Below are 25,387 nucleotides of genomic sequence, written 5' to 3' on the forward strand. Positions count from 1 at the left end.
ATAAGCCGCAGGGTTGAAGGTTTGGGGAAAAAAGTAGCAGCTTATAGTCCGGAATTTACGGTAGTCGCAAAAATTGGTCTCAGCTTTAAAAGGTTGGAAACTGCTGGTTTTACCTAACAGAATGTACTATGCAACTCAGTGTTTCTAGCATCGTAGGGTAAAAAAGGGTAATAATGAGATAAAATCGAATATTGTTTTATACGTCTGTATCACTGGTTGTCTAGAGATAAGTGTGAGCGCTCTCATCGTCGCGACCAGAGTTTGATTCCCGTATTGTCTGATGTTTTGCGATTTAAGTCAGCTAAATTTATTGATTGACATATATACTGTAAGTGTATAACCAGTGAATGTTAGTGTAGTCTCAATTTTAGGCACCTTATGTACGTAGATAATGACAAAATACTTTTTTGGGGTGTTGTCTTATATTTCAGAGGACCATAGTGTGGAAATTTATTGAATGTGAAATACAACAAGAAATCCAAAGAGCCTGTGTGGAAAAAAACGGAGCTCCATGAACCAAAAGAACGTTTTAAAAATGTAAACATAAACTTTTACTTAAAGCCCCTAGTGTACCACTAGATGGCACTGTGTTTTCTGGTTCAAACGATGCCCAGCGATACACGACGGCAGGATGGATAAGTATTAAAATCAATGTTTTTTTTTTTTTAACTGAATGAACATTTTGGTACCACTAGGAGGCAACTACATGTTACACACCGTCCCTTTAAAACGAAGTTCTGCATAACGTCTAACTAGAAATCAGTACTGCTTCGAACACAATAGAAAACAATTCAGCGCAATTGTGGTTAACTAAAAGTAACTTTATTTATTTACCATGCAGTTTTTTTTTTACAAAATATGATCACAAAGAAAAGAAATAAATAAACCGTTTCGGACACAACAATCCGTCTCATTAGAACTGTGGTGAAATGGAAGGAGAAAAACAAAGTGATTTTTAGGTAAACAACACATGAGCTAATAACTTCTCACACTCACTGTACAATTTAATAGACTTGTCTTTTCATACTTACACATTGCCCCCCCAAAAAATAACAATTAACAATATAAACGCCCACATAAGCTCCTGTAATTGAACAATGCTAATCAAAGAAATGTTTGAAACAATAATTTAAAAGTGTCAAATTTGATTGAAAAAAAAAAGTTATTTAAATAAAATAGTGTAACAGGTCTTCTGCCAGTCCAGGGTACTGCCTCCAATGTCCACGCCGTGTTGCGGACATGTCAAACATGACACTCCGATGGATCTCATTAACCCCTGTGGGGTCTTGCCAGCAAGGAGCTTATAAAGGAATACACAAATTCTAAAACGTGCAAAACGTGAGAAAAAAAGTACCGTATTTTCCGCACTATAAGGCGCACCTAAAAGTCTTAATTTTTTTCAAAAGCTGACCATGCGCCTTAAAATACAATGCGCCTTATATATGGCTCAATATTAAATCGCAAAGTCTCGCAACTTACGCAACAGCCGCTGACTCGATTTTAGTAGTCCGCGGTGTATGCTGGGATTTATATACCGGCGTTTCATTGGCTAACCAATGTGTCAATCATCATTTGAATCGATCGCTATTGGCTAAAGTTATTCGGAGCCTCGGATAGGCTAGAGGGACGAAACAAACCCTGCAATTGGACTAAAAAGATGTGTCAATCATCATTTGAATCGATCGCTATTGGCTGAAGTTATTCGGAGCCTCGGATTGGCTAGAGGGCCAAAACAAACCCTGAAATTGGCTGAAAAAGATGACTGAATAGCAAGCTTGCTAAAGTACGCCATAAAGAAACATGTTTCATTAGTCTGTATTTGTAAATATTTTACTCTCCTGGATTTACTACACTCACGGTTGTAAGACCATGATTGCGTATCATTATTGAACGTGAGAACTTAGGTGAGCTATGCGGCTTCATATTTTCCCAGTATCTTGTTTTAGAACGATCTTGATGTTGCTGTGATGAGATGAGTGAATTAAACTCAATTCCAAGTGTTTATTGTCATATGCACAGTAAAGTTGCGAGCGAAAAAGAAAATAGAAACTAAAGAATGGTTGGCATTTCTTGAATCCCAAGACTTTAACCTTCCGAATGATATTTGAAATGATGCATTTGAGTGACATCGTACGGACACCGCATCCGCACGTGTCTACGACACGTATTTGCTTCTTTGCAAGCTTTGGGAATGTTAAGGCGGTAATCAGTTTGACTGAATCATCTGACTGTTTTGTCGACGTTCCCATTGTAGCGCCTTATAATCCGGTGCGCCTTATCTATGGAAGATATAGGACCAAAAACTATTTTTTGGGGGTGCGCCCTTTAGTGTGGGAAATACGGTACATGTTTTTTGCATCTATATATATATATATATATATATATATATATATATATATATGTTATTGGTATGTTTCAATTAATTTCCAAGATAATGAATTTTGAAAACAGCCCGTCTCGTCTTTGACTTTCTGAGTTGTGACGTCATCAGAGTAACACCGGGACCCTCGCAAGCCCCTCACTTTATTGTTTTTTTTTTTCCAGTGATTCCAATTTCTCCAAACAGAAATGATTGATATGCCATCGCTGTTCTCTACAATTTGGTCTGTTCCGGAGCTGGCCTCACACGTTGTGTTGATGGGATTCACCATTTTGAAAGTGTTGTATTCCTTGAAAGACGTCACACCTCCAGTAAACAGGGCAGATGGGTCAACTTTAATACTAAATTTCTCGAGTCCCCCGGGCGCGTGGAATACTTTGCAACATATTTGTATGATTGTGGGGAATTACACTACATGTTTTGTGCCCAATTGAGAAAATTTGTATTTTATAATCCTTTTAAACACTTAAGTGACTTCAACCTCAGAGATACGAGAGCCAACCTCAAAGATATGAGAGCCCAACCCAGAGGGCCAAGCTGAGCTTCCTTACAGGAAGACATGTTTGTGGGATTGAGGAGGTCTTCGAAGAATTCTGCCCACCGCTTTATGACGTCCCGGGTCGAGGTGATCAGCGGCCATCTCCACTATACTGCTTTCCCGCCGAGACACCAGAAGGTCGATCAAAATTTCCCCGAACACGGTCAAAAGTCGCCTCGCCAAACTCCTCCCATGCTCGAGTATTTGCCTCAGCGACTACTTAAGCTGCATTACGCTTGGCCAGCTGCCAATGAGCGTGTAAATTTGAAATGTCAGCCATTTATTTTTATTATTGTACAAAATGATGCATGGACTTGCCCCCTCATATTGTTGAGATTTAATTTCCCCTTGTTCTTGCCATCACTCAGAAAATGCTTGTCTACTAGTGATCCGGAAAGCCAAGAAGAAATCTCCATTCGGGCCCAGGTGTTGTGGAATGCTGTCAGATTTGATCTGCAACCTCAGTGGAAATGTTTATATCTCGCCTTAAAACACACTTATCATCGACAGCTTTTGAATGATTTAGACCTCAGGAAGCCGTTTTGAATTTTTCTTTGCCAGGATTTCAGTGTAAGGTCAGGGGATGGTGTAATTGTAACCTGTGCAGTCCTTTGAGACATTTTGTGATTAAGGGCTACACAAATTAATGTGACTTGACTTAAATATAGATGTTTTAGGGGTATTAGTGTTGTATATTTCAAAAGGAATGTGGCTTGCGCTGAATGTTTTGAGGCACGGACTAAAAAACGTATAAAATAAGAAATATAACAAATCCTGCGTTATGTGGTCTTCGCCGGTTTTGCTCAAGCCAAAACAGCCTCAGTGATGAAAAGGTCTGCCCCTCCTTCGTTTAAGGCAGCATGATATCTGATTGTCTTTGGTCGTGAATGTTGCTTCCTTTCCAAACGCCGTAGCTTCTCGTATTCACACTGAAAAGTATGGACACGTGTGACGTGCGTGTTACCAGGACTAAAAGTTCTGCTGCCGCCGTTTTTTAGCATCCATGGCGTCGAGGATGGGCTGGCGTTTAGCTGTGTAGCGCTGCCGAAGCTCCTCAATCTCGCGCTCCATCATAGGATCCAGGGCACTCAGGCGCATTTGAAGTTCCTCAAAATCCAGATTCTTCAGCTGAGCAAACACAAACCACAGCGTCAATCAAAATCACCCTGCTACCTTGCTGTAACCCCTGTCAAAAAACGAGTTAGAAGTAAATAAAAAGATAATTCGATATTCTAAATAAAAGATTACAATTTGATGGGAAACATATTGTAGTAAATGCTTGACGATCAGTGTTGGGAGTAACGGCGCCATTACATAACAATTTTTGATCATTTCAAATTGTGTACGCCATATAACACATTTTGAATAGAATGAACACGCCCCTGGGGACATACCCCAGGATCCCCTAGAGTACTGTCCTTCCACCGGGTTCTAAGATAAATCTATGGGAAACACTGTGCCTGTATTTTTTTGTGGTAGTGCCACATTGGTAGGATCACAATGACTTCACTCACAAAATCAAAGTCTCCGTCCTGGGGCACTTTCCAGTTGTCGGGAAAGATGTTCTTGGACTGGATGTGGTAGCCAGGCTGCTCCTGAGGCTGGTTGTGGTTGTAATTCTCCTGCTGGTGCTGCTGATGTTGATGCTGCTGCTGTTGTTGTTGCTGCTGGGCTGCTTTGTTAGAGTCTTGCTTGTCAAAATAGTCCATGAACGATGGACGCATGGGTTGCTGTGGAGAGGCGTGTCCTTGGGAAAAATGAGGAGATGCACATAGACTATTGTATTATAGTCTTGCTGTTATGCGTAACCACCACAGGTTGCAAAGTCATCAGGCCTCACTTCTCATGGATCCCTGCTCCTCTTCTTCCTCCTCTTCGTCACTGTTTATGACCATCGTGCCCAAATCGGACTCCAGCATGGTGTTGCCGTGCTCTATCATGGTCTGCGCTCCGTCGCTCATGGTTCCGGTGGCTCGCATGGTGCCGATGCCCTCCGAGCCCGACTTCACCATGGTGTGAGAGTCCACCTCTGTCTCTTCCTCCTGCGGAGGAAAAATAAACAAATACTATATGATACAGACTATCAGGCGCACGTAATAACTAAGGATAGGGACGATATTCCGAGCGGATATTCTTACGCTGTAAAAACATAAAAATTAGCGCAAGAATTTCTTAATAATGCAAAAACAAAGAATATTTGATATAAATTCATAGTCGACTTTAATAGCTCTCTGAAACCTTTTACAGTAAATAAACGAGAATTTCAACACAACTAATCTTTCACTTAAACTAAAAACTAACAGTGCAGGAAATAAAATTAGGCTTAGCAAGAACGCGTGCAAAACCATAATCAGCTCCCTGATTTTTTTTTTCTTACAATGAATACAAATAACAATACAACCAACATAACTCAAATTAACTTAAAACAAAAGGTGCACCAAAATTTAAACGAGGCTTGTGAATTTATAAGTTTGAGCTCTCCTGTTTTTAGAACCAGATTGACAAACTAATGTTGTAAGAGCTAATATATCAGTCTCCACGTAATTATGCTTCCCTAAAATAAATGTATTACTGTTTTTACACAATCTCTAAATGTCACACATGCTTTTCTACCACTGACTTTTTAAAATCTCAATATTATCAGTGGTTCTGATTCACAGGCATGTCAGGGGGACTTAGGAGTTAGCAGAGCTGCCGCTGTTTACTGCGCTTTAACGTTATTCTTCCTACTTCAGTGGCTCCGCCCCCGGTTGTCTATCCGAGACAGGGGGAGGGGCTCGGCTGCATCTGAGCCTGAATAATTGTTCTGATGAATAAATAAAAATGCCAACTTCCCAAATGTCGGTTCCAATGATCACCCCGCCCGATAAATTGGCCAAAAATTTGAAACAGCGCTTTATAACCTGCTGCGCCTTGTATACAGCAGAAAACAGTGGATAAGATTGGAAATGCATGCCGTATTTATTGTTGTTCTTTACTACAAGAGTTTTTACAGTGTATAACCGTATTCGAGCAATGATTGATCACTCAATAATTATCGCTGGCCCAAATTGCAATAAATTGTATGCACCAGTATTCGAACTCGGGTCGTGGCACAATAATGCTGACAATACCAGCAGTGGAACAGTTGACATACAAAAAGGCATCAGAGCTGATTTCATTATCACACCATTTTTTCTCTGGTTGCAGGAAACACTGATTTGCATAGTGTATTTTGTTAACCATTCTTCAGATGTGTGTCAATAACGTTGCGAAAGACAAAAACATAAAACAACGTTTTTCAACAAATTACTATACGATCTCTTTTACGTATGTAGAGATATTAAATAGCAATGTTTGCTATTTATATTATTATTATTATTATTATATTTATTTATAACATTGCTCTCTGCACTATTGTAATTACAGCGTTATTGTTACAGTGTTAATGTTACTGTGTACCTGACTTGTTAACCTGACTGCCCATTTTGCACATCTGGTTAGCTACTCTTCTTGCACTATCGGCACTATGGTAAAATACTATACGTAGCCAAAATACAATACAACTTTATTTATATCTGTACATTCAAGGAAACTGTGGGGGTCAGATGCATCGACATTTCGTTCTGTATACACGTGTACTAGAATGACAATAAAGTAGATCTGAATCTGAATCTGAATGTTATTGACAAACAGGTGTATAAATGGGGAAACTACAGAACAACATGCACAATGCAAATCTGTGTTTCTGGCAGTATGCGTAAAAATAGTGTGATAGTGAGATAAGTACTAATGCTTATTCGTACGTGGTCCAGTACTAAAGTGTCACCGCTGGGACCTGGGTTCAATACCTAAGGCAAAAAAAAGTTATGCAAATGTAATCAGCGACACTTAACAATTGATCAATCATTGCACTATTTGATGCCATATGTGTATAAAGAACCCAAAGGTTATACAAGAATAAACACAGTAGCTCTTACTGTAGTCTAAATCTTATGCGCCTTATAGTCTGCTATTTCGTGTCGGTAGCATGAATAAAAGTCAGTACTGACAGAATTGTCGTCCTCCTCCTCGAGCTCCCTTTGTTGCTCCTGCTGCCTCTTGGCCTTCATCTCCATGGCCTCGGTAATCAGGTCCCTCAAAATGGAGACCGGCTTGGCCTGGCTTATGAAGGGATGCTGAAAAGGAGAGATTCAGAATTTTTAAATCAGCAATGCTGGAACCAAAAAAAGGGGAAAATCAATATTTGATTTTCCCATTTAACTATGATAAATGTTCAATCCGTACAATTACTTGATTGAATCCTTAAATTGCCAAGACTCAAATGCAGAGAGGTTTTATTTGTAGCTTTGTTGTGTGAGTATTTGTAACCAACCTGAAGAAGTTGTGTGGCGGTGGCTCTCTGCTCCGGATTCTTCACCAGACACTTCTTGACAAAGTCTGTGAAATCGTCCGACCACAGCTCAGGTTTTCGGAAGGTCGGCGGAGGATTGGTGGGGATCATAAAGATTGCCTAAAGCAGTCAGATGAAAGAGAGTATAAAACGGGCGATACCACGACGCCATGCAAGCAAATCTATACTCACTCTCATGGGGTGGATGTCGGCATAGGGGGGCTTGCCCTCGGCCATCTCAATGGACGTGATGCCGAGCGACCAGATGTCGGCCACACAGTTGTAACCTATCTCCTGGATCACCTCTGGAGCCATCCAGAAAGGCGTTCCAATTACAGTGTTTCTCTTTGCCATGGTGTCCTTTTGAAGAAAATTGTAACTTTACTTAATAAAGAAGGATTCTTGAACTACCGTAGCAAGTCATCATCATTATAAAAGAATCTTCCCACCCCAGCCACCACCGCTTGTTGCCCACTGGTAGACCCTAAAGGTCCCTCAAAACAAGGACAAACAGGACTCAGGGAGATATTCTTCTTCAGGTCCATCAACATCTTAAACGAGAGTACTAAACTATGATAATGTTATTGCACGAAACTATGAAAATACATACCTCGCGTCTTATTTGGGGGATTTTGTTGCTGCAAAATGTTGTTGCACTTCTTTTCTTTGCATGATTGTTACAATGCCCTATTCTTTTTCATTCATTGATTTTATACAGCACTGAGTTGCATTTTGGTCTCCAAAAAGTGCTATACATATAGATTACTATAACTTAGACCAGTCACTAAACACTACGAAATGAAATGAAATGTTTATTGAAGGTATTGTTGGATACATTAATCAAAACATGACACAAAAAGAAAAACTAATGCTGAGAGTGAGCATGGCCAAATATGGTCACCTTACACCCCCTCCCCTAAGGAAATTTGACAGATCTGTTTCTGCCAACCTTTGCTTAAAGGTTTGCACCGTATTTGCACTAATAACCCGGTCAGGCAAAAAATTCCAAATTTTTGGTATCCTGAAAGAAATAAAGTTTCCGTGCAAGTTGCTGGTAGGTCTAGGCACCCGTAACTTATATCTGTGACCACGTAAACCATCAACACGACAGAACTCAAAAAATTGATCAAAAGGCACATCGATCATTCCATGCAGTACTTTGAACACAAAAATTAAATCAAATCGAATTCTACGGAGCTCCAAAAAGTCCAAGTTCAGTCTTTGTAGTCTTTCCGGATATGACCAGCAGTGCATCCCAGGTATCCGCTTCGTATACCGTCGTTGAACTCCTTCCAGTAGGTTAATGTCCTTGAGTAAGTAAGGGTTCCACACAACGCTGTTATATTCTAACCCGGGTCTAACATAAACGCAAAACATTCGAACTAAGAATGCTGGGTTCTTGTTGTAAAAGTTTCTGTAAATGTTTGATGCTATGTTATTGGCTTTGTTGGTAATTTTGGCGATATGCGTGATAAACTTTAAGTTTGAAGTAAGAGTGACACCCAGATCCTTATGTTCAGTAACAACATGCAAATCATGATCATTAATGTTATACAGCGGAACAGAACCATGTAAAAACGACTGTGCTAAGCATTTATGAGATGACAATTGCAGTTGCCACTTTTCGGACCAAAGAAAAACTGATTTAATGTCATTTTGGAGAGAATCAATTGTTCCTGTCACCTGGGTTTTTGGTAAGAAAGCCGACAGTTTAGCATCATCGGCAAAAATTGAGATGTCACTACTTTGAATGGCCTCAGGTAGGTCGTTCACAAAAAACAGAAATAATAATGGTCCTAGTACTGAGCCCTGCGGTACCCCACTACAAACTTCCGACCACGCTGAAAGAACATCATCAATTTTTACGCATTGTTTACGATTTGACAAATATGCTGTTATCCATTCAAGCAGTTTTCCCCTAATACCATAGCATTTCAGTTTTTGTAAAAGCTTGTTATGAGACACTTTATCAAAAGCCTTGCAAAAGTCTAAGTAAACAACATGACCAGCCATATTGTGAACAAAAACATACTGGTAATATTATTCAAATGAGCTATTAAGTTAGTCATGGTAGAATGTCCGGACCTAAACCCATGTTGTTTAAACGTAAAAAGATTGTGCTCCTGTATAAATTTCCATATGGCATCTGAGATAATTTTCTCAAACACTTTACAGACGCAGCTAGTCAAGCTAACTGGTCTATAGTTGGCTGCACTTGTTGTGCTCCCCCCTTTAAAAATCGGTATGACAATAGCACTAAGCCAGTCCTCAGGCAGCTGTGAATCCTCAAAAGATCTAGAAAACAGGTAAAATAATGGTTCACATAAAAAGTCAGCTAGCTTTTTAAGCAAGAAATTTGGAATTTTGTCAGGGCTGGCTGAAAATTTGCTGGGAAGTTTTATCAAGTATCTATGAATTAAGTCCTTTGAAAGTTCCACAGAATTTAGAACAGCTGAAGTTCTGCTGGGAAAGTCGGGTGAAACCCAATTGTCACGACCAAAACCACTGGCATATTGATCATTTAATATACGGACATTGTCAGCATTATCTGTAGCAACGGTACCGTCAGATGCCTTCAGGTTGGGAATAGATGCCCTAGAAATTAGTTTACGGTTGATGTATGAAAATAATTTACGAGTATTATTAGCCTCTAAAACTTTATTTTCCTCGGCCACCCTTTCCCGCCTGATGGCCCTCCGCAGTTCCCTTGAAGCATCTTGATAACTTTCCAAGTATGCCAACTGATCACGTTTATAAAGCTTGTGAATAAACTGCTTTCGCCTATGCAATTCAGCTATATCACGGTTGACGTGAGGTGTAACAGCAACTGAGGGTACATATACAGATATCAAAGTGTAAACAACAGATTTAAATATTGCCCACATTTCTTCAATATTCCCACAATTATCAAATAAGAGGTACCAGTTGACACTAGACAGAAAGTATCTCATGCCATGTAGATCACAGTCTTTAAAATTTATGTAGTTCTGAGCAGCGGTATCTTTTTTAAGAGCCAGGTTAAGTTGGAAAGTAACAGAATCGTGATCACTGGTAGAGAAACTCGGCCCAACGTCAATGTTTTTAATCAGATATCTGTCAGTGGAAAACACAAGGTCTAATACGTTGGACCCCCTGGTTGGTTTATCGACATGCTGAAAGAAACCTGCATTTGAAACCAAGTTTTTGAACATTGAAGTTAGATTAGTATCAGAATTTTGAAGAAAACTGTGGTGAAGGTCAGGAAAGTTAAAATCACCCATAAGTAGAATTTGCAATTTAGTATCAAAAATAGAATTCAGATGTTCGAACATAGCGACGTTGGCCTGAAAAGAGCTCAGACCAGAGCGATATACAAGCACTATTCTCAGCTTCACCCCAGAAATAAGAATATCACATCTCAATAACTCAATTCTATCGAATTGATAATTAGCGACAGAAAACACAGTTATACCATGAGAAACCATGAGCAAAACTCCTCCATGTTGGGCATTTTTATGGTCAGTTCTAATGGACTGATATTTCTCTATAGTTGGCCCTGTGTCACCAGCGGAGTACCAAGTTTCTGTAATTGCCAAAATATCAGGGGTGTAGAAATTGATGTACGAAACCAAGTCATCTGCCTTAGAAGTCAAACATTGGGCATTAATGAGATGAATCAAGGGGCTGTTCAAGAAAGGCGAAGGCGACCTTAGGCATTTCCCGGCTTGACAATAATTTTCCCGTCCCGTATAATAATGTTTACTTCACCTTCGTCCCGACGGCGCTTAAGTTCGTCCTGTAGTTCCCTGTCGCGTTCCCTTTCTTTTGGTGTCATATCTGGACGAACAAATCCAGAAGACAACGTCGGAAAGGTACTTTTCACCCGATTGAATCCACGGAGAAACGCCAGCCTTGATCTTGTATTCCGGAATCGGATCTTCACAATCCTGGGTTTACCATCATTCCTCAGCCTTCCATCACGAAAAACTTCCAGAATGTCCTGTTTCTCTACTCCCGGAACTGCTTCGGCGACTTGCTGAAAGAGCTGGGTATCCTGGACAGCTTCCCCATTTTCTCGATGTGTCTTTGCTCCAACCACCACGAGATTATGCTTCCTAGCCTCCTTTGCTAGCATTTCCTCCATTAGGCTAGTCGACATTCTAGCAACTTCTGGCATCATCTGCGTCATTATCTCTCGGACTACACTGTAAATATTTTTTTCTGACTTTCATCCTCTTTTTTCTCTTTATAAAGTCTGCACCATTCTAATCTTGCTGCATACAATGTTTACTACATTGTTATCGATGATAATACATCCGAATCATTTTGATTCATTGTAGAGAATATTAAAACGGTGTGCTATCAAAGAGACTGCACACCCAAGAAAGACATAACCGGAAAGTGCCAGCAACGCTCACGCCATGGTTTTTATCATCGTTGCGCTCTTACCGTTAGCTGTCCTGCCACGCCAAAGTCAGCCAGTTTGGCGTGTCCCTCTGTGTTGAGTAGGATGTTCCCAGCCTTGATGTCTCTGTGGATTTTCCTCATAAAGTGAAGGTATTCCAACCCCTTGAGTGTTGACTTTAAAACAGTGGCGATCTCATCTTCTGTAAGCTGGGAAAAAAAACAATGTATTTGCAATTTATTTAACACTAAGGACAGTTCAGTATCATTGAAAATTTTCACCATTTTGTGATTATGTCCCGACAAATTGAACGCATTCAATGCCAGACCTTTCCCTCAAATGAGAAGTTCGAGTGCCAGCCATTTTTTTGGCCATTATGACCCATTTTTGAAGACCTACAGATTTATTTTCCCGTAGCTATATAGGCATACCAAAAGAAATCTATAACCCTCATGATTTATTAGCTTTTATCATTGTTTATTAAAGTCAAGTCATGTTTATTTGTGATGCCCTTAATCACAAGGACGTCTCAAGGGGCTCTATAGACAACAGACTATTACTAGACTATCCCCTCAACCAAGACTTACATCAGCGCTCAAAACCTCAGCATGAGGAAATGAAGAAATCCTGAGAAGGATGACCAGGCTGCAATGGATCTTGCGAGGGCAATACACAGACATCATCTGCATGAAATATAGGTCATCCATAAGCTATGGAATATAAGAGTGCTTTAAGCCTGGATTTAAATACTTCCACTGAGGTTGTAGATAGATTCTCAGGGGGCATTCCACAGGACCGGGGCCCGAATGGAAAACACTCTCGAACCTGTGGATTTTTTTTGGGGGCTAGTGGGATTCCTAGTAGACCAGCATTTTTCGAGCAAAGGCTCTAAGCAAGAACATAGGGGGAAATGAAATGTATCTGGAGTATTTGTAAACAACAGTTTTTGTTTAGTTTTGATTGTTTTTTTGTTGTTGTTTTTGATTTATGTTTTTCTTTAGTTTTGGTATTTCAGAGGCAGACCGATGTTTCCAGTGACGTAAACACACCATTCAGGTCATTCGGCGGCTGCCCACACACTCCCAATCGCTGGATAAAGGTAGCAACACAAGGAAGAGGGGGTCTTCAATGTAGAGACAAAAATCTGATCAAAGCTGTTCCCGTCATCTTGTAATGATTAATCATACAGTATTGATACATCGTGGCACTAAATGAGTTAAGAAAATGAAATACATTTGATGGTTGTGAGGAAAGGACCCACCGTTTTGTTGCGCAACCTGATGATGTCAGACACAGAGCCCGCCCCGCAGTACTCCATGACAATCCACAGGTCTGTGTTCTTGAAGTAGCTGCCATAGTACTTCACCACATAAGGGCTTGGAAGAAATATACATGATCAGCAACAAAGATGGTGGACAAACTACAAAAATGTCGTCTTGCTTTTTTCAACCTGTCACACTGTTGCATGATGGAAATCTCCTTGATAATCTCTTGCAGGTCAGACTCCACTGGAACCTGCTTGATAGCCACAACTTGGCCTGACTCTTTGTGGATGGCTTTGAATACACTGCCATAAGAACTAAAGACAAAACAGTAATAACAACAAACAGGAGATAGACACATTTTAAGAGACACACAGTGATATAAACTTTTACATCTTTTTAATTTTATCGGAGTTTGAATCTAATAAAAATTGTAGCGTACACCTAAAAAAATAATTTTCCACAATATATCGCCTTTAACCTGTGATGAGAGGAAGTAAAACAGTTACTCACCCTTCACCAAGTTTTTCCAGAACATCAAACACTTCCTCAGGTTGTTTGGTCAAGCTGTCTTCACTCAGCTTTTTCAACTTACTATATTAGAGGGCAGGGCAAAATGCGGAACATTAAAACACAGTAAATCCATTAAATTGTCATGGTGAATGAGTGACAAGTACTATATCTAGGGTTTGTACACCTTTTTCATGGCCAAATCCAAGCACTTTTTAAGGACTTTCAAAAGACATTTTTCGATTTCTCCAGTACCATTAAAAGAAGAAATCCACTGTGAATCATATGTTTAACCGATCCACAAATATATCTTTGATTCGCACGAGATTTTTAATCTTGGTGTGCATTTATCAAGGCATTTGGATTTAGATCAAAAGGTCTGGAACCTATTGCTCAGAAGCCATATATGGCTCTTTTCATAAGTATATGTAGGACTCGGAGATCAAATTGTACTCATGCACATGTCATCTAAGCATTCCAAATCTATCACGCCTGGAGAAGAGTCTGTTGCACGGATTAAGTTTGGTCCAGTATATTTATAAAGGGCATACTTCCCACAACAGTTTACAGTCACACAAACAGACCCCGTTTTGGCTAAGGAAAACTTTAGACAAATTAGCTCATTAGACAATATATGTTCACTGATGTGACACATTATGATGAAAACCCATACAACAAACTATAAAGACCCAGAAATACCAGCCAAGCACACAGAGCAATTTGACTGGATGAGCAGTAGGGGTGGGCGGAGCTAGGCACAAGGCACAATTCTGTCTGCACCAAAGGTAAATACATCATTATCCATGTTTACAGTACCGTTAATGCCATATTAACAAAAGAACTCTGCTTGCACCTAGTTTTGAAACCATTTGTTATTAAAACAGTGAAGGTCAAAATGAGCCGAGATGATCTTAAGTAAATGCGGGAGGGAGACAAGTTTAAAGTGATATGAGACACAGGCTCTGGCATTATTCTTATACTATACATTTTTATCAAATTATCTAATGTCACACAATGGGATGAAAATATAGATTTTGTCAGGAGAGCAGGTTTAGAGGTTTTGCTATAATTTGTCTTAAAGGGAATGGTATGGCTCTTTGGGTTAAAAAGGTTCCCGACCCTAGATTTATATCTTGAGTAAATTGTGAATTTAGAATTGTGGACACGAACAATACATGTGTTACTGTATTTGAGACAAATCCCTTCCCATTAAGGCACAGAGTAAAATGACGGTTATATGTTGGTTACGTTTTCAGTTACAGGAAGTTCTCCCTAATACAATTTATCATTGGGAAATGCTAACTCCTTTTTTTGCATGGCCCATAATAAACGTCCACAATCTCATCTCATCTCATCAGCCGTACCGCTTATCCTCATTAGGGTCGCGGGGGGACTGGAGCCCATCCCAGCCATCTCCGGGCAGTGGGCAGGGGACACCCTGAACTGGTTGCCAGCCAATCGCAGGGCACACAGGGACAGACAACTCATTCGCTCATTCACACCTAGGGACAATTTGGACCGGCCAATTCACCTGAAATGCATGTTTTCGGAACGTGGGAGGAAACCAGGGTGCCCGGAGGAAACCCACGCAAGCACGGGGAGAACATACAAACTCCGCACAGGAAGTCTGGAGCTGGATTTGAACCCACGACAGGTTCCCATGACATGAACTGTGCCGCACAAGCGCTAACCACTGCGCCGCCGTGCTGCCCACGTCCACAATATAAATGTAATATTTACACTATTGCACTAATCATAGTGCCCTGTTTAGGTGTGACATGCACATGTCCTTGGGCCCGACCCATAGAGAGGCAATTCAACTTCATAGAACAGAATCGTACAAACTCATGCCTGCTGCCGTTAATCACTGTGGAAAAATAAATGCAACGCCAAAGCGAAGTCACCAGAGAACAGAGTCTGCGTCGTTTATAAGCAGACTTGTTGAGAAACATGGCAACAATTACAGCATTTACTAGCACGTCAACCAAAATTAAAGCACTTTTCAATCATTGAAAACACAACATTAAAAGTCGAGCATTTTCAAGTATTTCAAGCACCCGGCATATCAAAGATTTAGTTCAACTTTCTATAAGGATATGCCTCGCAAAACATATTATTATAAATCTTTCTCGTAAGAAAAACAAACAAGTTTGGACAAGATTGACTACTTTCTATAATTAGCATTGCCGGCTAGCTCACCAGTAGCAACCTCCTTAGCTAGCAAGTCAACAATCATTTAAATTACAAATAGTACCAACAAAATAGTGACAAACCTTTTAGGGGCAGACTGTTCCATGGCGTCGAAAGTCAAGTGATGCAAAAAATGTGAAAGAATGATGTTAATCTTAGTGATTCCTTTTTTTTTTTTTTTTGATGGTAATCACCGGACGGACATTGTCGTCGTTGTTCCCCAAAAATAAGAGCTTCTGGCGAATGGTGGCGAATCGCTAGCCGTGTTTTTTGACCAATCACGAGGCGCGTTGTTTGGAGGTCAGTGCGCCAATCCGCGTGCGCATTGCAACCCACATAGGCCCCTAGATTTATTTTAATACTATTTTATATTATTGAACATTAAATCATAAAAGAAAGAAAAACGCAATCAAACAGTCAAACAATATAAAGTGAAACATTTTCAAAGGAACAGAAAGTGCAGCAGAAATACAGAAAAAAACGGAAAATACAACCATAAAATGAATAAAGTAAACGAAAAATAATTATCGTGACATGTTTAACAGATCCTTAAAGGGGCAATGTGTAAAATGGCCGTAACCCGCCTGTTGGGGGGTGGGGGGTGTTAAACATCTTCGTCACGATTCTACGATGTAACATTTTTGTTTTCAAAGGATAACTTTCAAGGAGAAGAACAGTAAAAAACATAACAGGTCCGCTCTGTTACGATTATCTAAAGTGGGAAGCATACTTGGGGGGAAATTCGATAACAAACATGTTAAAAATCTTACGGCAGTAATCATTTTATACTCGCTACTTTTTCATCACTTTAGAATTAATGGCTAACCTATGCCTACAATGACCCCCTATTACTGTCTGCCCCGTTACTCTATGCAGTGGAACAGGGGACACATTTATGTCATGTGTGAAGTAATTGGCAAGAAAATGTTACAGTATCTTGAGCTGGACCAATTCATTACTTTTATGGTTTGAAGGTCCCTCTTTCAGATGAAATGTTGAAAACGCTGAATATTTGGCCTTTTTTTTCTTAAAAAAAAAGGTTGATAGTAAGAAAGACCCGTGTGCGATAAAATCGACCACAAATGTCAAAAAGGTTAGCATGTATGTTTTTAAGGGATAAGAGCGTAAAGCAGTAGTGATAATATGTATGGCGTGTTGTCAGACATTCGGATACAATCCGCTAGAGGCACTAGCGCGCCAGTTCGATGTATAACAAAAGCGAAGTAGACACTCGATTCCGTGCTAATTGAGGATAAACAAAACGATGGCAACGGACGCTGTGTGTCAATACGCGATGATAAAAGTTATTCAATTCGCCTAATGCGATTCACGGGAGGATTCTGATTATATCTTCTGCAACGGAGATTTATAACCTGACGGTTTAAACCAGTAGAATTGAGCTTGCTGGTGTCTGGAAGAGGCTAGCGGCCTACAGCTAGCATACTTCTGCTGCTTCTGATTACCATTCGATAACGGGACTGAGTTGTTTCCCATTCATGAGGCACTGAATTGGAGAGAATTAAGGGGGAAGCGCTGGTATCCATGCGGGATAGCGGTATTAAAATCGCCCGCTAACATGTCTTTAGTCGCCTACGGTAGCAGTGATGACAGCGATGGTGAAGGAGCGTCGGGTAAACAAGGCTCAGGGGGGCTTTTCTCCGTCTTGCCAGCCCCACAAAAACAATCTACGGCGTATAGGACTTCGAATGAAGACCCACGCCGAAACAATACAAGTTTACTGTCAGGCTTGCCCAAACCCAAGAAGCGCACGGAGCCGGTGAAAATTCCCGTACCGCAAATCGAGAAGCACGACGTGAGTGTTGCGACCTGATCGGATTAACAACGATTAAAACATTCGATATGATTGTGTCTGTGTTTTTTTTTCCTATTAGTCAGATTCGGATGACGATGTGCCAGCTAAGAAGAAACTCCAATCCCAGGTAGATTTTTAAAATCTCCGTTAAAGTTGATCATTGCAACAGTGAAAAGCAAACCTTTTATTTGAAGAGCTTGCAAAAGCAAAAAACAATTGATTAATATCTACGTGCAGTGTTTCCCATAGTCAAGTCATTTTTATCTGTGACGCCCTTAATCACATGAAATGATCTGCACTTTTATAGCGCTTTTCAAGTCAATGACTTCCTAAAGCGCTTTACATTGTGCTTCACATTTCCCAATAGCGGCCGTGATCTGCTTATTGGGGGTAATTGGGGGTTCAATGTCTTACCCAAGGACACTTCGACATGTAACACGGACAAGCCGGGATTCGAACTGGGATCCCTTAATCCTAAAAGGATCGCTCTACCTCCTGAGCTACTGCCGCCCCCATGGAGTCTCAGAGGGTTGCACAAAGTAGAAAAAGCATACCTGTCAACCTCCACGGCTCCATGCCCTTACAAAATGTTGTGTTTTCCCTTACACCATATCTTTTTTCAAACGTGCTTATTTATGTAGTTTAACATGTTGTATTGTACATGTGTTTTGTTATATCATATATATTGTTAATTAACATTTTGTTGTGAGATACTGAGTTGCTTGACATGAATGAGGTTTATTATAAAATAGGTTCAAAAAATAAGTAGTTTGGACGTTCACTGTAGAAGGAAAAAATACATGCAAATATAATTCAGTAGAATAATACATTTTCTTATTCAAATTATTAATTCACTTTCTGCATTAAATTATTGTTGGTAATATACTGGTTAAGGGGATAACCACAAACCTGTCTTTTTTTCATTTTCTCCTTTTATACTTACATTTTTTTCTTAACTTCTTTATACAACAATAATGATTCGTAATATAATGCATCAAAGCAAGTGAGCCGTTTGAGAGCCGTCTCTCTTTAATGAGTTGAGCAGAAAAAACTGGTTCTCTAAAAAGAGACGGACTTCCTTTCACTACACAACTACCACATGAAATCCGAGGCGGCAGATGCACGCGCACAGTAGCATCAAACCGCTCGCTTCGTTTTCAACAAAAAAAAAACGATACAGAGATAGAGGCTACCGCGGTGAACTCGTTTGACTTGATTGATTTGCCGTTTCGTGATTGTCAGTGTATACCGGATGGTACCCATAATTGACAAATTTGCGTTTTTCGTACAGATTTTCTTGTATGTCGTACACGTCTTAAAATGCATAATAAGCGTACTTTGTACGGCAAAAACGTACAGGTTGACAGGTATGAAATGGCAAAACAGTCTGATGAGTGATAATAATAATAATAATAATAATAATTTCCTTGTATTGTCATTCTGTGTAACAATGTACACAGAACGAAATGTCGATTGCATCTGACCCGATGCAGCCGCAGCCAAGAGAGGGCGCCGCCGACCACTTTTTAAGTCTTAGGAATGACTCGGCCGGGGCGCGAACCCGAACCTCCCAGTCTCAAAGCGGGCGCCTTACCATCTAGGCTATCATGTGGCCTGTAATACTAATCTAGTCTGTACAGGTATTTGAGGCTTCTTATCACGAAAGGCGTCCCAAATAAACATGACTTGACTATTGTTGCAACATCCCCTGATCTAAAACCTACACGAGGGCAAGGAAAAACTTAAAAAGCTCAGCGTGGGTTGCACATGAGTAATCCCCCTTCCAGGATGACCAGGCTGCAATGGATTTTGAAAGGGCATCAACAGACAATACACAGACATAATCAACATGCAATGTAGGTAATAACATTAAACATCGCATTAATTATCATGCTCAAATACCGTACACCTTCTTGGAAAGGCTATATGAATGATTTTCTTTCTTTTTCATGCAGAAGTAAATAAATCTTTCTTCGTAGACGACCTCAGATGGTCAGCAGTTGGTTTGATAACTAGAGGTATTAGTACTAATAGCTGTCTGATAATGGTATTGGCCAATTTGAGCTGGAACAAAGGCATTTTTTGCTGAATCTTTGGGGGAATACATTCAATTATGGGTTTTATTCAAAATGTATCCTTTATGAAGAAAAAAAACTAAGATATTGTGACACTATGGTGGGTGGACAATCTAGGGTGGTCTGGGAATCTGCTCCCCCGGAAGAAAAATGTGTACATTTGAAATCCAACTGCATCTGGTCTCTATTAACCGCGAGAACTGAGAGATGATTTTATTTAAAAATATAATATTTTCTAGTAATACACGTTCATGAGACTCTGGCAGGACTAATTAAACCCTGGCGGCCCGCCAGGATATTCCTATGTCTGGGAAGCATTGCTACTGTGTTTAACCCTACATCTTTGTTTTTTTGACAGGGCGCAGGTAGCGGTCTGTCTTCTCTACTGCCGCAACCTAAAAACCTGAACGTGAAGGCGACCGACAGACCTTTAATTCCCCACACACTCACCAAGCGCACTCCGGCCCTGGGCCCCAGCGCGTCCCCGTCTGCCATCAAAGCGGCGGCGAAGTCGGCGGCACGGCAACTGGCCCGCCAAATCGTAGCTGCGGAGGAACAGGAGGAGGACATCTCGCCACAGAACTATTTCTCGTTAGGGGAGAGCCCCGAGCCGCCTCCCACAGCCGCCGTTCCCACCTACGAAGCCGAACCAGTGGCCGCGGAGCCGGTTCCCGCACCCCCGCCTCCGCCTCTTCCTCCACCACCGCCCGGCGATGATTCGGGACAATCGGACGCCCCTCTTGACTTTGGAGGAGGCCACGAGGGGGCTGCTGCATGGGCGGGCCAGTACCCAAGGTATCAGCAGCCCATGGCAGGACCAGAATCCTACCCTGAGGTTTGTACATATGCTTTTAATTAGGCGAGCTTCACACTGTAGAGCAACAGTCGGGAACCTTTTTAACAGAAACAGCTATAATATAAAAATACTTAGAGAGAGCCACACCATATATTTTAAGACCAAATTCTTCAAAACCGCCTAATCCTGTCTCCAGACTAAAGCTATTTCTTCAGCGAATTTGATTTCACTGTGTGACATTTGATTATTTGATCGAATCCATGGAATAATAATAATGTCAGAGCCTGTGGCCATTGTCAGTATTAATATGCCACTTAAAAATTGTCTCCCTCCCACAGTTATTTAAGTGTTGAGGCTCATTTTGACTGTCATTTTTGTCCTAAATATTGGTTTCAAAACAAATTGTGAGTTATTTTGTAAAAATATCACTAAATACTGCAAACAATGATACCAACATATTTACCTGCAGCGCTGACTACTTTGGGCAAGGGGGAGGGGGAGTGCTTGCCCTGTGTTTATAGCTCCATCACCCAATAAAATTGCTCTGGGTGGTTTGTTGGCGTTGTTGGGTGATTAGATTGTTCTGTTATTTTTTTTATAATGTGTCTCAAGAGGGAACATACATTATTTAAAGAGCTCACATATAAAGGATTCCTTAGCTACGTACAGCCATAAGGGGTGTTGGTGTGGCACCTTGACTGCAAACTGCAGTTGAGACCGTGTCCCTATATCTACTGGACTGAACCATTTGTGAGCTCAGTAGTGTCCTGGCTTCGCTCGTGCAAAATTGGCTACGATGCAGAAAAAAATCGCGCGAGTAATATTTTATCTCCGAACCAGATTTACTCATGAGAAGAGCCAATTTCTACACAGATCCTCTCAATTAGAATTAGTAAAACACAAAGCAAAAGATCAGCAGTCGATTGAAAGATTGAATGCGCTCTTATTCGGAACAACCAATATAATTGAAATGAGTCAAAATTTGGCTAATTTCTCTGTTCTATACAAACAGTATTTTCTTTCTTTGTCTTCCCTATTGAACTCAATTATTACCTAATACCCAGAGAATGCTTTCTGTATTTCTGAACAAGTGTGACGTTGCGAAGTTGCGCGTGCATTGTTGAGGCAGAAATCATGTCAATTTATAGCAGCCCATTGATACAGAGATTGTAGATCTTGGATAGAAACAGCTCAAAATAGCACAAAGTATGTGTTAGTGGCAGGATAGCCAATTTATTTTATACATCAAAACTAACCACCCCCAAAAAAACATTCTTTTGATTGGTCCTGGAAATAAAAAAAAATGTCTTCGAAAGTGCTTAAAAAGTGCTTGAATTTGGCCATGGAAAAGGTGTACCTATATCTGAGCAATATTACATGCATCACATTTTAACATTTGAAGACTTCAACATGAATTACCTTATCTCATTCACAGGGATACAATTCTAATGAAGCATATTACCCTGACCCAAGTCCTGGTTTGCCTGAAGATGAAGAAGCGGGTAATTCGGCCATGTTTGATGACGAAGCGGTAAGAAATGGAACTTTTTTTAAAGTATTAGCAAAATTGGAAACAAAACATAATGTTTGAACCCCTTTCAAATTATGTACTTTTAATCCACCTAAGAAGAAGAAAAACTCAGTTTACAACCTTAGAAAGAGCATATTGTTCGTTAATAACCTAAAAAATAAAATTGAGTTGTCCGAAATAACCAGGAAGAAAATAGATTAATTTATTTAAAAAGCCCAAAATTTGTTTTTTGGTTGCTGCGAAATGTTATCGCACAAAACTGTGAAATTATATTTTGACCCTAGGTTGAGGATTTTATTGCTGTTAAATTATATTGCACTTTTTTTTAACAGTGCACTATTCTTTTCCATTCACAAATATTGAACTGTTGCTACAACTTGGGCCAGTTTCTAGGCACTAGATTGTAGATGTTCTTTTTTTCTGGCTTTTATACTAATAGTCAATCTTTTTTTTCTTTTTAAAATCTTTATTACATGTTTTACCCTGGAGTACCATGTCTACTCTCGTTGCATACAACGTTGATATCCATAACAATAAAGACGATTCAAAATGGTTCTGTTTGTACAACCCAGCAAACTGGTTTAAGTTGATCCAAATAGTGAGTGCATTCGTCCATTTTTTAAGCAATTTTGGGTTATTTTCTACCCAAGTCTTTTAACCAGTGATGAGTACGAACTACAATAATCGCAAACTAAATTAAATTTATCGAATTGCTGAATATGCATGACTAGAACTGGAAATAGTTTTCTGTGACAATTGTGTCCGTGCTGCATACAGTTCATGCGGCTGCAGGGCAAAAGAAACCGAGGCAAAGAGGAAATCAAGTTCCTTGAAATCAAAGGGGACGACCAACTGAGTGGTCACCAGCAGTGGATCACTAAAAGCATGTCCGAGGAGAAGTCAACCCGGGGGTCCTTCAGCAAGGTATGACCCCGGACTACGTTAGGATGTAAGAGTGCAAACAATTTTTGAGAAGAACGGGCTTTTTTTCTCTGCAGAAAAGGGGAGGAATGCCCACAGGACAACAGAGGCGCAAGCACCAGATTACATATCTTATCCACCAGGTGAGGCTGCCTCAGTGTCCTAATGGCCATTCATACAGTATGGTCTGTGAGACAATGCCTAGCAGAGTATTGCCCCACCCAAAAAAAACGTATGTCATTTTGCCAGACTTCAAACTTAAAGCTAAATAACTGAAAATATCATCAAAGACTCCACATCTTGTGAGACCCAAACGTGAAGTGGAACCAAATCTTTTCAACATTTTATATTCAATTTATATCCAAACAATTGAAAGAAGGCGTTGCAAAAATATTGGCCGTCTGTTCTCTCATCGCAGGCGACGGACTCCAGAAGTCATGATTCATTGATTATGATTGATTTACTGTTGACCTAAATTTCCATCAATGACAGAATGCTTGTGTTTAAACTGCCCTGTGAGAGCCGACACCGGAGGACAGAGATGAAGATCTGGTCTGGGATAAAGTTATAGAAGAAGGTTGAAAGCAGGCACGGATACAAGAAGATTTTACTTTTGCACGTCTACCAGAGCACTGTGCGAGCATTATCATCAAAATGGAGAGAGAGAGCATAAAACTACTGCAAACCTACGAAGTCCCTCTAAACTTTTAGCCCAAACTAATCAAAGAAGAAAGCAAGAGGCCCATGATCACATTGCCGCACCTGACTATAAGCCACACGTGCCCCCATTAAAACATGAGATATTTTAAAAGAAAGACGGAAGACAGAAAGAGTTTCAATAATGTACAGTACCTTAAGCTCTTCGCGGCCTTTTGACTGACACACGTTTCTGTACGATGTCACCAATCATTGAAATATCATTGGAAAATGCAAACTCTTGGGATTTAAGATATGATTTCAAAATGTGCTCATCACAAAAACATTAAAATCAATCTGAAACAAGATACCCCAAATCTATAAAGTTGAGGTAACTTAGTTGGAGGTCGATTCTTGTAATCTATTCGTTTGGTCGCATTATTTCCGTTTACAAATAAACATCATACTCGTAAAATGATTCCCAATATGGATGTTAGCGCTGCCCTTTTGATTGACACCTTTTCCATGATGAGGGTCTGTTCATGATAGTTTCGTCATGCACAAAGCGGAAAGTTGCATTAAAATTGTGTCTTCCTCGATACACATATTCCACGTGTCTCACTCTCACCTTTACTGCTCAGGTGCCCCCGGTGGGCATTAGAAAATAAATGCATCAATTAGCTGCATCGTTGCACAAGCCGCAGGGTTGAAGGTCTGGGAAATAAGTCATGGCTTATAGTCCGAATTTCCCGGTACGATTTTGGGGGGAAATCGTGCAGCCCTGGTGTGATCAGTGAAAGCCCTTCTGGTAAGAGCCAGACAAAATACAAAAATATGGTTATGTTAGATGAAAAGCAATGATGTGATATTGGACGATGAAAGCGCTTTTGTCTCCAGGCGAAGGAACGCGAGCTGGAGCTCAAGAACAGCTGGGCAGAAAACCGGATGACCCGCCGGCAGACGCAGGCCAAATACGGCTTCTGAGAACCGGACTGTTAAGAAGATCGGAGCTTCCTTTAGATTACAAAGCAACTGTAATGCACATTTTCCTCACCTGTTTGATCATGACCCCGTTTTAAGGTACACTCACATCCCTTGCTAGCGGGTTGGAGACACCACTGGGTTGTAAATCTTTTCCTTTGTTGGTTTTTCCTTTTAATGTAAACAAATATTTAGCATTACTCTGTGTAGTCAGGAACCATTATGCCTCCCGGGAAAGTATCGGCGCATTCACACTGAAGTACATGCGCACTGACGTGGGAATTTTATAATAAACTCGTAGGTGCACAATTGTTTGAGTATTTGCTGGTTCTTAAAGAACGTACGGAAAGTGCTTTCTCATTACAGGGTTCTTTCAGGTGCTTGAAAGCCTAGAAAGGGCTTGGCTTTTAGATGAAGTGCTTATGAACGTTGGAAATTGTTGCCATATTTCTTGTGTCAGGTGTACAAATAAGGGTTTTAAACTTATTCTATGGTTCCAAAAAAATGATTGGGGCTAGAGTTAGAAACTAAGATTTTGTTGCTCCTCAATAGGGTATTAAACTGAATTTAGGCTCTAAATTAGGGTTGGGTTAAGTGTCACAGCTAGAATTAGGTGTAGGTTTAGGAACTAGAGTTTGGCTTCATATTAGGGATCTTTAACCGAATGTAGGGTTCCAAAATACATTCAGAGCTAGGGTTACAGTTTGAGACAGGGTTATGGCTAGAGATATAGATAATGTTAGGTATAGGGTTAGAAACTTGGGTTGTGAATTAGGGTTCCAAAATTAGGTTGGAAATATGTTAAGGCTCTCGTTCTTTTGATCGGCACTAGATTTTCTTTTTAAATTGTACTGGAAAAAATTAAAAATTGGCTTTGAAAGGCCTTTGTAAAGTTCTTGAATTTGCCCATAAAAAAGGTGTAAGAACCATGCTACTCGTCAACAAGACAGAGAACAGGATTCAAACGGGTGCTTGAAATCCTTGAAAGTGCCTGAATT

At 40.3% G+C, this 25,387-nt stretch overlaps 2 protein-coding genes across 2 annotated transcripts; one reads left to right on the forward strand and one right to left on the reverse strand.

The window, feature by feature from the left end:
* Window positions 1-800: 800 nt before the first annotated feature.
* Window positions 801-15,876, reverse strand: stk3 (serine/threonine kinase 3 (STE20 homolog, yeast)). Its single transcript, XM_088329386.1, has 11 exons — window positions 15,720-15,876; window positions 13,450-13,530; window positions 13,125-13,253; window positions 12,936-13,050; window positions 11,719-11,883; window positions 7,483-7,650; window positions 7,273-7,410; window positions 6,950-7,075; window positions 4,759-4,960; window positions 4,433-4,665; window positions 801-4,046 (listed from the first exon to the last, which is right to left on the reverse strand). The coding sequence occupies exons 1-11, from the start codon at window positions 15,740-15,742 to the stop codon at window positions 3,888-3,890; spliced, it is 1,539 nt and encodes a 512-aa protein (XP_088185512.1). The 5' UTR covers window positions 15,743-15,876; the 3' UTR covers window positions 801-3,887.
* A 954-nt stretch (window positions 15,877-16,830) lies between these two features.
* On the forward strand, window positions 16,831-24,698 carry prcc (proline rich mitotic checkpoint control factor). The gene is made up of 7 exons (XM_088329397.1): window positions 16,831-17,449; window positions 17,529-17,576; window positions 19,883-20,359; window positions 21,756-21,851; window positions 22,629-22,775; window positions 22,850-22,915; window positions 24,306-24,698. Exons 1-7 carry the CDS (start codon window positions 17,213-17,215, stop codon window positions 24,390-24,392), a joined length of 1,158 nt encoding a protein of 385 aa, XP_088185523.1. The 5' UTR covers window positions 16,831-17,212; the 3' UTR covers window positions 24,393-24,698.
* The last annotated feature ends 689 nt before the right edge of the window (window positions 24,699-25,387 follow it).

The sequence above is a fragment of the Urocampus carinirostris genome, chromosome 2 (genome assembly GCF_059441175.1).
Source record: "Urocampus carinirostris isolate Australia breed hairy pipefish chromosome 2, RoL_Ucar_1.0, whole genome shotgun sequence".
Lineage (NCBI taxonomy): Eukaryota > Metazoa > Chordata > Actinopteri > Syngnathiformes > Syngnathidae > Urocampus > Urocampus carinirostris.